A 13,232-nucleotide genomic window follows, 5' to 3' on the forward strand; every position below is an offset into this window, starting at 1 on the left:
GTGTGGGTTGGGTTGGCTGGCCGAGGATCCGGAGAATGAACAGGTTGCAGGGATTGGATTGAAGCTGGAACCAAATAAGCATACAGCAGACGGACAGACGGAAGCTACCTGGATAGCTCATGCTTTTGGTATGCTTACCTCTGTGAAGAGCAATCAGCAGTGATTTGTTGGTTATTCTCTTGATGTCTTGGGCAATCCGTCGAATAGACGAGCAAATGTACGAGTAGTAAAACCCCCACAGTTTGGCCATGATTTCAGGTTGCTGCAATTAAAGTGGGGGCAAAGGCGTGTCAAGAGCGGTGTCCAGCCAATGGCCGTGGCAGTATTACGTACCGTGCATTGGCAAGCAAACTCGAAGTGTGTGATTGATTGAATCGTGGATTGACACAATCACAAGCTCAGGTGAGATGATGTAATGCTTGCTGCAGGGGGGAAAGGGAGGACTGTTGCTGATCTGTCGGTAACAGATAACGTGAAGTATGCATTTAAAGGTTCAGCGATGTTGATGGAAATGGGTAGTAGATAAATCCATGGCGGATAATTCATGTGCTGTAATGTAGTGTGATGTTCGACGGTGCTCTATCATGAAGTCTCAATGTCTGAATGCTATCAAGGTGCCCATGATAGATGGACACACAGTAGTGCTGTAGGTACCTATCACTAAAGACCATCCCCAAGGTAATTGTATTGACTGCAAGGTATTGTTACATGAAAAGATGAAAATACAAGCAAAAGAAGCCATAGATGCCGTCAATTGTAAATTCCACTGCACCCATTGATTGATTGATTTGATCGATTGATTCATCAATCCATGCCATGAATCAATAGCTGCTCCCCTAGACCCAAACCACACAGGCAGCTTAGGCCACCAATCGCCCTCTAGCGCCCCCTGTAAACCCTGTAAACCCGCCCGTCCACCACCCTTTTCTCCCCCAGTGGAACCTCCAAATCAACCACTAACACACACTGGCCAAATCCTCGGTGAGCTCACCCGATATCATGGCCGGCCACAGACGCGCTCCGTCGACCTCGTTCAAGGCCAAGCCGCGCCTCTCCCCCGTTCCCCTACGGGATATCTTCATCATCCGCCTCGTCAATGCCTGGTATCTGGCCACCTTCTTCCAGCCCGACGAGTTCTTCCAGGCTCTGGAGCCGGCTTGGCGCCTCGCCTTTGGGGCCAACAGCGGCGCGTGGATGACATGGGTATGTTGTCTTTTATATCCATCCATAGATGCTCATACATTATCAATATTAGCTTCAGATCAATTGGAAGCTTCATATTTTTAGTTTATTCTAACTAACAACTCTCTCCAACCTTACAGGAATGGCATTATCAACTGAGATCCTCACTTCATCCTCTCCTCTTCTCAGGTGCCTACATGGCCGCAGATCGCCTCTCCGCCATCTTCCCCCCAGGAAACGCCATCCGCTCTGCCATTGTCATTGCCGCCCCTCGTATCCTTCAGGCCTTCATTGCCGCTCTGGGTGACTGGTACACCTGGCATCTCGCCGCCAACGTCTACGGCTCTGACAGCAATGTGTCCTTCTTTGCTGTAAGTTTCACTTTCACCCCCTGAATCATCCCCGGGCCTCTCACACACACTCATACTCACATCTCACACAGCTCTTTATGCAACTCCTCAATCCATGGCAATGGTACTGTTCCACCAGGACATTTTCCAACTCCCTAGAGACAACCCTCACAGTCATGGCCCTGAGCTACTGGCCCTGGCAACTCGTCGGCGTCGCCCCCTATTCCATCAAGGAGAACTCGAATCCCTTCAACGTCCTGCGCGGCAAGCTCTGGCGCCTCCGCGCCTCGCTCTGCCTCGCCGCCTTTGCCGTCGTCCTGCGTCCTACCAACGTCCTCATCTGGCTCACTATCGTCTTCATCGCTCTGACGAGGATCACGCTGCAGGGCAACTCGCCCTTGAGTTTCTCTTCCGTCCTGGTTCTCTTTAGAGAGGCCATTCTGTGCGGCTCCTTGGTCGTCGGCCTTTCCATTGCGGCTGATCGTCTTTACTTTGGCTTCTGGACTTTTCCGCCTTACAATTGGCTCAACTTTAACATTTCAAAGTCGCTTGCTGTCTTCTACGGTCGCAACCCCTGGCACTATTATCTCCTCCAGGGCATTCCTCTGCTCTGCACCACCAGCTTGCCCTTTGTCCTCCCGGCGCTTATCAAGCCCTCATCCAAAACCACTGATCAGGCCAATATCCTCAGAACACTCTCCTGTACCGTCTTCAGCACCGTCGCCGCGCTCTCTCTCATCTCACACAAGGAAGTCCGCTTCATCTACCCCCTACTCCCGGCTCTCAGCGTCCTCGCCGCCCCACGAGCCGCAGCCTTCTTCACCACCGTTCCCAAGACAAGCCCTCCTCCCTCCATCTCCTCCGCAGCCCAGATATCCGCGCCTCAACCCTCCGGAACCAAATCACCCACCGTCCGCCGCGCTCGCCTCCGCAACAAACCTCTCCTCCTCACTGCTCTGGGCGTCAACGTCATCCTCGCCGGCTACCTATCATTCCTACATCAACCGGCCCCTCTCACCGTCCTATCATTCCTCAGGAAACAATACGAACGCATCCATCCTTCCGCCGTTCATGCCGCCCACGCAACTCATTACGCTTCTCCCCCAAACGGCACTCAGGAAGACCTCTTCGCGCTCTTCCTCATGCCCTGCCACTCCACCCCCTGGCGCTCCCACCTCGTCTACCCAGGCCTCTCCGCCTACGCACTCACCTGCGAGCCCCCGCTGCACACCCAGCCAAACACCCCCGAGCGCGATCTCTACCGCGACGAAGCCGACCGCTTCTACGACAACCCCGTCCCGTTCCTCCGCCACGAACTCTTTGCCCTGGAGAATCCCGTTGTCCCCGTCCCGCGGTACATTGTCGGCTTCGAGGGCGTGGAGCCCTGGTTACGCGAGTTCCTGGATACTCCTGAGGGTAAGGGGCTGGGTATATCGCAACTTACACCCGTTTGGGCTGGTTTCAACGGGTTTTTCAACGAGGATGGGCGAAGGGCTGGGTATATGATGGTTTGGGACACGGGGGTTTACGGAGAATCTGGCATAAAAGCTTGATTTCTGGCTTCATTTGCGATTTCCCGGGTTTCGGTTTTATATAGTTTCTTTTTTGAAATGTACTACTAGCATCATGAGAAGGAGAATCATAGCGAGCAACATATTTAGATATGCATGGTAATTTACCTCTTTCTAAACTGAATATTATATAGTAATTTGACAAATTCTCACAATAATTCACCTTTAGCACAAAAGTCAACTTGATTAGAATCTATCACTTGTATTTTGTTTTCTCTCATCTCATTTTTACATTTGCACAACGGCACAACTCCGACACATGTCTCTCATAAACTAAATAGTTTCGTACCTAAGTGGTTTCCCAATTCCAACATGCTTCCTCACATACATACAACCAATGTTTTACGACGTCAAAAGTTCCTTTTCCACTCCTCTCCTCTTCCATCGCAGGGAAAAACAATCCATCGAATACATGACGACAAAGGAAATTCGTTAAATTCTAAAAAAAAGGAGAAAAAAAGTTTGGAACAAAAAATTGGGGAGTGGTAGAGGAAGAGAAGAGAAAAAAAAAAGCATCCCGCCAACTCCGCGTAATCCTAGATACATCTCGTCTCATGGAAAAAAAGCGTTTCAACCAAAGTCACTATGCTTGTTTTCCCTCCTGCTCTTTATCTACAGCAGATGTCGATGACTGTTCCACAGGTGGCACCGTCTCAGAGGGAGGATTTGTTGGAACCTGCGTCTTGGGCTGGGCGATCGTCTCGGGAGCCTCTTCCATGGGGGCGTCAACGAGTGTTACGCCCTTCTGAGCAATAGGTTCTGCCGGTGCCTTCTCTGTATCGCTAATAACCCTGTGGATCGTCATGCCCTGAGCGGGCTCTCTCTGAACTGCCTCTGTCTGACCAAGCTTTCTGTAGGCCTCCGGCGGGGCATTTATCCTGTCTTTCTGCAAATCTTTAAAAGCGTCTTGTTGAGCTGGCTTTCCAATAGAGTTTACTTCCTCTCGAGATAAGTCTCGGTTTATATCTAAGCTCTTGCCGCGTGACGCCGTCAGACTTGGGCCAAATCCTTGATGGTGCTCTGGAGGAGGCGGAGACTTGGTCCGCTTCTGGTCGACGTTTTCTTTGGCCTCTCGATACTTGTGCTTTATCCAACCAATCGGGCCTTTTGCGTCCTTATCATCGTCCCGGGAGCTTTCGTACGTGTACGCGCGATCACTGCCACTGGGTAGATGCTCTGAACTTTCACCAGTAAAGCTTTTCCGGGGCATAGCAATGGCGCTTCCAATCGAGGTGGTGCTAATATCTGCGTTATTGTTTGAGCCTATGTTAAACTGCGGTGGCGATGCTCTGGGACTGGTCGGTCCACTCGCAGAGTCATCTTTCTTGGTGGGCCTCGACAATCTCCATCGGCTCTTCTTTTCTTTATCCGCCGTCTCGACGATTGCGGGCAATGGGGTCTCGTGAGCTACTTGTTCAAAGTCCGAGCCGTCATTGAAAGATGAATTAACCGAAGCAGGGGGGGACTTCTTCGCCCGTGAGATATCCCGTGAGATATCCTCAGGTCGCAGTTGCTCCTGATAATGAGAAACAGAGTGATTGTGGTGGTGATCAGCATGATTCTGGTGAATCACAGGGGTCGAGTGCTGGTGATGTAAATCCGGTTGCTTTTGAGTCTCCACAGAGGGCGCCGAAGCAAAAGGCGACGGCTGGGGCACTGAGTGAGGAATGGCAGTCGGGCGGAACTGAGGCTGTGCTACGGGCTGTGCAAAAGCCGGTGCCGCTTCCAAGGGGTTCCCAGATTCTGTACCTGGCGAGGCAGAATGCGGGAGCGACGTAACCGAGCTCTGTGCACTGATGCTCATGCTACCTGGTATCCGCTTCTTCTTGAGCTTGTTCGGCTGCCGTTTATCGTTGTGGAACAGTTGTTCCAGCTTCTGTAAATTCTGATGGTGATGCTTCGATGGCGTGGAGGGTTCGTGCGAGTCTAGCAACCTCTCTTGACTCCGACCAGGTGATAGCAAACGATCCGGGGAAAGATGCATTTCATCAAAGGTCCTATGTATTTCGTTCGGCGTGGAAACTCGTGCGGGTACCTCCAGCTTGGTCTCCGCGGGTGGGTGAGCTGGTGTCAAGGGTTCTAATGCCGGGGAGTGTGGCGCGCGAGCAGGGCTCTCAGTCTTCTTGAATTTCCCCCCTACCAAAGCTGGAGATTTCTTGGATGGCACGGTGTTGCTCCTAGCTAAACCACCGCCAGTGGGTGTTGCTGCTAGGGCCGGGCTGTTGGGAGTGGCTGCGCCGTCGACCCTTGAATGTCTGGAGGAGACAGACCGGTTCCGTCGAATCATGCCATCCTTTCGAACGTTCTCAGCGCCCGCACTGGCGTTGGACGCCGTTCTCCCCAGGCCCGAGCTCCGATCCGGGTTTGGCGTACGGGGTCCGTTGGAAGGCCCGGAGGCCACCTGCTGCATCGTCGTCTCATCTGCCTCAGTGCCTTGCATACCAATAAGGAAATGGTCTTGGTTCTCAATGAGGAAGATGATGACGCATTGGTTCAGGCGGTACTCCTCCGGGGCCATTGCATGAGAGGGGTGAGACAGCATGCCGGGCTGGAAAATGGCCGCCAGATTCTGAGAGTTCATGCGGTTCTCATCAGATTTGGCAGCAAAGACGGCCAGCAGATCCAGGATGTAAAGAAGCAGCTGTTTGTTAAGCGGGGGCAATTCAGTAATTACCTTTTGGTATTTGATGATGGCTCCCCTCTCGTCAAAGTTTTCAACGAATTGGGGACCATCTGTATCGCCGACTGCCTGCTTTGTAGCCCCTCGAAGGGGGTCGCGGAATTTCTCGTAGAGGTCTAGAGGCACTACAGGCTCGGGCAAGTCGTTGAGATATCTTCGGAGTACCGTGGCGGCATCGTGGACGGTGTACCCGTCCCAGACGAGTCCCTTGCCATATCGATCAGGCGAATCGAATATCGTCTTGAGCTCCTTGATTCGTTTCTCGGACCCATTCAATCGAAAGATGCCTTCAACGCCGGTAGCTGGTTCGGAGTGTCAATAGCTAGAATAGAATTCGTTTCTGCTCTTCCATCCGACGTACCTTTTTCTTTCAAAAAGACACCACACTTGGCGACGACAATGGGGACATAGCCGTAGATGTAGCTTTTGCCATTCTCGTCAACAAGAGAGATGGCAACGTTTGCGTATGTTATACTCTGTCGGAGAGGGACTCCAAAAATGCCCGGGCCGCGGTTGTCTAAAATCCATGGCATTAGTTGCACATGCCAATACGTCCAAAAAGAAACACAGATATGATTTTTTTTCTCCCATTCTTTTCTTCCCCTAGTTTTGGGGGGAGAGGTAGCCAAGGGACAGTGGGGGTTGAAAAGACGGAGGAAGAAAGCAAACATGGGCGAAGGATCTGCATCGCTTGACACGCTGCCTCTATAGACGAGGCTATCCAACGAGAATTTGTATTGCGACCAAAGTCCCTGGCATCAGCAGGCCTATGCAGCACACAAAGGAACCGAGCAAATTGAAATCGATACCAGAAGACCTGAATAGCGACCAGAGCGTCCTAAGCGAGGCAAGGTGTCTGCGGATGAATGCACAGGGACCGGCGGGAGGGGAGGTACTGGAGGTTGAGAGCGTACCCTGCGGAGACGATTCCTGGTGCTTGGTGGGCAGCTTGAAGTTCTTCCACCACGACTTGAGATCGCGTTTGTTCGGCGGCGACGCGGGCGTGTTGGGCAGCGCAGGCTGCGGAGGCGGGCTGCCCTGGTGCGCATTCGGATTGCTAGACGTCATGGCAGGCGGCGGGCGCACGGAGGACCGGCGGACTAGAAAGAGGCAGCGCGGCCAGAGTCAAGATTCAATGGGCAGAGCGTCTCGATGAGGCCCCGGATTGCCCTGGCGGGAGGGGGGGCGCAACGAGCGATGCGGCTCCCGAAGGAGAGCGAGCGAGGGGCGGCAAAAGCGAGAGTGCAAGGCAAAGGCCAAAGCAACCCAGGCAGCGCAGCAGGTGGTCGGATCGAGGCCCGCGAAGGAAACGAGAGTCGACGATCTCGGGGCGGGCAGCGCAATCGGGGCGGGAGGATGAGAGGATGAGAGGATGCAAAAAGAACAGCGTCTCCAAGACTTGTCTCGGCCGTCTAGCCTTTGCAGCTATTCGCTTCGCCGAGCAGGGAGGCGGGCTGGAGAGCGGGCGATCCAAGGGTGAGGGTGAACTAGCGGCCAGGTGCCCCGACGGGATAGAGACATGAGGGAGGCGATTCCGGGCAGAGGAGCGAGCAGAGGAGCGAGAAGCCGGAGAGAGAGGAGGAAGAAGAGGTGAGGATCAAGATACGGGGATGAAGGAGGTGACACGGCGTTTGGCTGTGGTGTTGCACTTTGTCGCTGTCTGAGGTTTTTGGTGGCGGGTGGCACAGCACAGCGCTACAAGGCCGGCGTACCTCCTGGTAGCGCAGTCGTATTCTTGCAGCTCCAGGGCCAATGGTTCGTGGAGATGGGCTGGAGAGGGGGAACGTCGCTCGGTACCGGTACATGGGGCTGCAGGCACTCGTGTGGCGCGGGCTTAGCTGGAGCCACTGTCTGCGTGCTGAGCGTGCTGATGACTGGCGGCGACAGCAGGCTTGGGTGAAACACAGGCGCCAAGGGACCGGTGGGAGGGAAGGCACCAGGTACCGCTACCTGCAGGCCATCTGCACGGCTGGCGGGACGCGGAGCTACAAACATGTACAAGCTGCAGTGGCAGGTGCTTGCGCACAGCACAGTCAGTGCCCAAATCTACAGGCTACAGGGCACTTGCAGCAAGCATCTCGACTCAACTTTTTTCCGACCAGCCAGCCCCTCCGCCTCTACTCTAACAACCTGATACGATGCACCACTGACAGACTCCAAAACATGCCAGGGGAAAAAGAATGAGGCGGTGCACGGCCGAACGAGGGGTTGGCATAATGGCGAATGACGTTGGTGGCCAGCATGTTTCGCTCTTGGATGATCGGCGCCTGGATCTCCAAAGGCTGCGCAAACAAGGCCACGATCCCTGCAAAAAACGGGTGAGGGAGAGCTCTTGGACTCTTGGAGGGGGCCAGCTAGAGACACGCCTGATCCTTTTCAGCTGGGACCCGTGATGGTGTCTGTGGTTTAATTTGAGCTGTTTGGCTGTTCCAGGAAAAGAGCTACTTTAGTCGGCAGCTGGATCATTATCATCAGCTTGCAGCAAGCGAGCGAGGGGGATGATGACATGGATGTTTGTGCTGCTGCAGCCTTGCGCAAGTCCTACAGCACAGAACGGGCGAGGGAGCCTCCAACAACATGGAACTTACTAACTGTAAGCTGGTGCATTTTCATGTTGGTCTTACTCGTCCTGGTAGGAGTACTTCGTATAACAGCCTAGATGGAGAGCACATACATGTACAAATCAAGGGCATCATCATCACCAAGGCCCAGGATGGATTGATTAATACTACTCCATCTTGTGTCTTTTTTTAGCATAGCCTGTCCGTGCTAGTCAATTGCTGATCCAATCCGTCCCTTCTCCATCCAGCTTCTCTCTCTTCTCAGCTGGCCTAACTCCTAACGAGCATCTTTTTTACTCAATTAACTTTATTCCTGCATATACGCGTCAATTAGCACTATCAAACGACTAGCTTCCCAGGCGTTCACGGACTGCTCTCGTATTTGTTTACTCCCGACGCGACAGGCGCATCATCGACTTCCAAATTCCATCAAATCGCCGCCAGGCTTATGCCAAGGCGCCCTCACGATGCCGTTGTGGCTTGGGCAGGTCAAGGGGGCCAGGCTGACTGGCGTCGTATCGAACATGGCCCGAACCAGTAGGTTGTGAATTGTGAACAGGGCTATGGAGAATAGAGAATAGAGACATCGTCAGTGACTCCGTATATCATCATCGTGAAGTCGTCTCGGTCCTGTCAGAGCCAATAAATACTTGTACAGGTAAGCCCTTGTGTCTGTTTTGCCCGCATTACAAAGATCAAACCAACACCGAGCATAGCCACGCTACGCTCGGCTTTTCGAGGCTCACGATGACTGCAGTCCAACACTTGAGTAGCAATGCAATACGGACTTTCTTATCGACCTTGTGTGTGTTTTTTTACGGTAGGCCAGGGCAAAAATCATATTCAGGTGCTAATACCGGCTGGGCATAGACTTGAAGCTATTCAGGTCCGAGATGCACAAGGTCTTGCAGCTGCTTCGTTCAGAAACTTTGCTGGCCAGCCATGCGTCCGGTGAGTCCCAAGTTACGAGCAGCCAAAGTGGCTCCATCGTATTGTCAGCCCGTACAATGACAATTGTAGATATGGAGGTCAGTAAACCAGGCATGTTGAAAAAGGAGCCTGGCAGCATCCCAGCTATTGCTACCTGTACGGTAGCAGATAGGTATCAGTGCATCTGTGTCAGTGTAAGCGATTGTGAATACATGTACCCTATGAATGGGGATATTGACCTTTAAATTTGTTTTTGCAAGTGTCTGTTCTAGTACTTGCTAGCATTCCTATATCCTCAAATATCTGCTACTATTGCTGTATCCTTCCAGTATCTGCTACTTTCGCTACATTGCTCCATCACGATGCTGCCCCCTCGTTTCCAAAGACCTGTACATCTGCACAAGATTCTTCTCAGACCGCACACGGCGATAATCATCCTCGGGCAATATCTTCCTGTGCATCGCCACGACATACTCCAGCAACAGCACCGCCTTGTCCGTCTCGTCGTTTGCATAATGCAAGCTTGCGAGCTCGTGCAGCGAGCTCAGAAAAAACGGATCCTCCATGCTATTCGTTCTCATCCCTCTAACCACCAGGCGCTCCAGTATCGAAAATGCCTTCGTGTTGTCCATCTGGTCCCCTTGTTTATAAACCTTTGCCAACTCAAACTGTGATACTAGTAGAAATGGGTGGTCCTCTCCAAAGACCCTTTCTCGAAGAGCCACTACGTGCTCCAACATCAATCTCGCTTCGTTTAATCGTCCATCTTGGCGATAAGCCTTTGCGAGAGCATGCTGAGACCCTATTGTTTCTTGATGCTCTTCACCCAAGGTCTTTTTGCGAACAGCCACCACGCGTTCTAGTATTGATATTGCCTCCTTGTATTTTCCAAGTTCGCGATATACCTTTGCAAGGACATCCTGTGACCTTATTGTTTCTTCGTGCTCCTCCCCAAGGACTTCCTCTCGTACAGCCACCACACGTTCCAGTATGGATTCCGCCTTTTCATGCTGCCTATCGTAATAATAGGCTCTCGCAAGCTCATGTTGAGGTGATTGCGAGATTGAGTCCTTGTCACCTCGCATATCCGTGTAAGCCACCAGGTTCTCCAGCATCGACACAGCCAATTGTGTCATTCCTTCGACCAGCATGCATTGCCCTACGCGGCAAGCTAGAATTAGGGAACTCTCATTATCAAACCTGAATCTGTCATGTAAGATTTTCAGTGTGTGCGGAATATATGCCATCCATTTCTCGCGGTTGTTATATTGGGGACCCAGGAAGACGGAGGCAACATTCTCCAAAGCAAGATTCGGATTCATGGTATCTGTAAATCTTTCCCTTGCCCATACAGTAGCAGCTATATGTACAAGTCGGTGCATGTCGTAGAAGTCTTGCCGTTGTAGAGTTAGAAACCCATAACCGAGCAAAGTACCTATAGCGTGTAGAAACTCCTCCCGAGACCCTCCTTCAGGAAGCAGAGATCTCGGTATACCTTTAGGTTCAATGTATGAGATGAATGCCAGTAGTTTTGCTGCTACTGGGTCTGTTTGAGTGATTCTGTCAAATGACGCCAGCCATGTCAAGGCAATCGCATTCTGGGATTCTTGATATCGTGTCGAGTCTCGAAAGTGCCGACTCAAGATGCTGATTTGGTCATACGGAACGCCCTGCAGGAGACTAAGAAACTCTCGGATTGTGACTTGGTTGACGTTTAAATATGCCACTGCTTGAGCAACTGCCAGTGGGATTCTTTCGAGGAATTCAAGCAATGACTTGATATCTTCGTCAACACCGACAAAGCCATTTTCGATCAATGACTTTCGGAAAAAGGTTTCCGCTTCATCCATGCCCATTTCTGACAACATAACAACATTAGTCTCAGCAAAATCAACAGCAACTCCACGATCACGAGTGGTGGCTAAAATACAGCCCAAGTCGCTTCGAGGTAGGTACTGCAATAAACCTCCCGGCGCTGAGCTGTGTCCGAATATGAGATCGTGATCGTCTGCGTTGTCTAAGACGAGAAGCCATCTGCCTGCTTCTTTTGTGCTAAAATAGTCTTTGACAGCTCGCTTATCATCTTTTCCCGTTTTACTTGATTGAGGTATGCGTCTCACGATGTCGGCACAGGCTTGTTCGAACGTCGCAACACTTAAAGCAGGAATCCAAAGAACTGAACATTCCCTACCATCCTCATCTCGCAACACATCTTTCATCAAGTATGCAAGTTGTAGGGCGACTTGGGGTTTGCCCATACCACCCAATCCCACCAATGCAGCCCGGCTGAAGCTTTGCTTGTGAAATAGCATTTCTTTAAGCTTCTCCAAGACGTCTTGTCTGCCGACGAACCGCTCGTTCTTGAGCAATGGGATAACGCAAATGGCTGCACGTGCACGATCTTCTTTGCTAGCTCCGTGATCTATAAAGGCCTCTTGTGGGATCGAACCGGTCCGGTGATAGCGTTCTAATAGTGATTTGCAAGCAGATGCAGCCGTTGCCGCTGCAAATGGTTGCCATGCCTTGGACTTGTGGGAATCAGCGTAGTCGCAAACACTCTTAATCACCACGTATGGCAACTCGTTGTAAAATCCAGCGGCCTCCATTTCAAATCCAATGACCTGGAGCTCTTGGCTCAACGCATCACGGTCTTTTGCAGATTTTAGGACCATGTCCGCTGACGCAAGGCGTCCAAAGTGCACAGTCGGACGCTGAGCCTCGTTGACCCTTTCCGGTCTTAACATCTGCTTTGCAGCTATCCTTTCCCTCTGAATGATGTGGCTTGTATTACAATTCGTCTCAAGACATGAAGCCTTGATCGCTTCTTCACATATGGGGTCTGAGTCGGTAAGACAACGACGGCAAATACATGGTGCACGTTGATGATGTTTGTGGCGATATTCAGAAGCAAAAGGCTTGTCCTCTGCTGATCCTGGATAACTGTACTTGATGATTTTCTGGCTGCTGGCCACTTCCTGAAGGTGTTGCAGATGATGGCTTATTCGATCTTCAAACGACCGCATGCCCCTATCTGTCTGTATCGCACCCAGTAAGCCACGAACACTCCTATTGAAGTTGCTTATGTTGTATCCAGGGTCTTCTGAGCGTCGAAATCCATCTGGATATCGCTTGCCGTAGTCGTAGAGCTTCACCTCATCGCCAACGATGACATCGCCCAGCAGAATCTCTCCCCGTGGGCCTGACGGAACCCCGCCGCATATTCCAACAAGCAGAAGCAGCTGAATGGCAGTGAAGCTCACGCGCATATTTGCAACAGCCTTGGCAGCGCTGATTTTCCCCATGCTCTCGAGAAGGATGATGAAAACATTGTGGTTGCCGATACAGCCCGCCGTGTAAAAGTTCTGGTCACCCTCTGCTCGGCCAAAGTCCTCATCCTAGAACTCGTTAACAAGTAGGCAGACTGCATCGTATTCGACTTGCAGGGCGCAGATGATTGCTATTTTGAAATCGCTCCGCCGTATCGGTTGAGTTGAACCAGTACCATTTGACATTGTGCTTGCATAGAAGAAAGTAGCGATAGAAGCAGACAATAGCGATACTAGAAGATGGAAGAGGATAGCAGCGGATAATAGCGATACTGCATTTGCAGCCGATTTATGATGCGCTTGTCTTCCATTGCTTCAAGCAGTCCCTTGGCGTGCGGCTGAGAGAGTGAGGTTGTTCCCATGTGAGGGGCTGTGCCATCATTGGTTGCATATAAAGGAGCGACTCCCTTGTACTTACCTGGTGTCGCTGCCTTTTTCTGATATCAGCTACTCTCACTATTTTCTTCTACTACCGCTATCTTTAGGTAGAAGTATCTGATAGATCGATTTGTGAGCATGGTGCTGTACAGCTGACTTGGGCCCTGGTTAACAAATTCTTTGAAGAGCGGCGACATGCATGCAACGCCTTAATAGGGTGTGTATAGTATACTTTCCTCTATTGGCAATCCCCA

General features: G+C 51.6%; 3 protein-coding genes across 3 annotated transcripts; 1 reads left to right on the forward strand and 2 right to left on the reverse strand.

Annotated features, from left to right (window-relative positions):
• Window positions 1-999: 999 nt before the first annotated feature.
• M431DRAFT_486118 (glycosyltransferase family 22 protein) lies at window positions 1,000-3,085 on the forward strand (the record flags this gene model as incomplete). The annotated part of the gene is made up of 3 exons (XM_024916359.1): window positions 1,000-1,203; window positions 1,323-1,553; window positions 1,625-3,085. The coding sequence occupies 3 exons, from the start codon at window positions 1,000-1,002 to the stop codon at window positions 3,083-3,085; spliced, it is 1,896 nt and encodes a 631-aa protein (XP_024769827.1).
• A 601-nt stretch (window positions 3,086-3,686) lies between these two features.
• On the reverse strand, window positions 3,687-6,851 carry M431DRAFT_499599 (hypothetical protein; the record flags this gene model as incomplete). Its single annotated transcript, XM_024917815.1, has 3 exons — window positions 3,687-6,085; window positions 6,145-6,300; window positions 6,698-6,851. The coding sequence occupies 3 exons, from the start codon at window positions 6,849-6,851 to the stop codon at window positions 3,687-3,689; spliced, it is 2,709 nt and encodes a 902-aa protein (XP_024769828.1).
• Window positions 6,852-9,618: 2,767 nt separating this feature from the next.
• M431DRAFT_9431 (hypothetical protein) lies at window positions 9,619-12,786 on the reverse strand (the record flags this gene model as incomplete). The annotated part of the gene is made up of 2 exons (XM_024924571.1): window positions 9,619-12,669; window positions 12,697-12,786. 2 exons carry the CDS (start codon window positions 12,784-12,786, stop codon window positions 9,619-9,621), a joined length of 3,141 nt encoding a protein of 1,046 aa, XP_024769829.1.
• Between the last annotated feature and the right edge of the window lie 446 nt (window positions 12,787-13,232).

Source organism: Trichoderma harzianum (assembly GCF_003025095.1).
Source record: "Trichoderma harzianum CBS 226.95 unplaced genomic scaffold M431scaffold_15, whole genome shotgun sequence".
Taxonomy (NCBI): domain Eukaryota; kingdom Fungi; phylum Ascomycota; class Sordariomycetes; order Hypocreales; family Hypocreaceae; genus Trichoderma; species Trichoderma harzianum.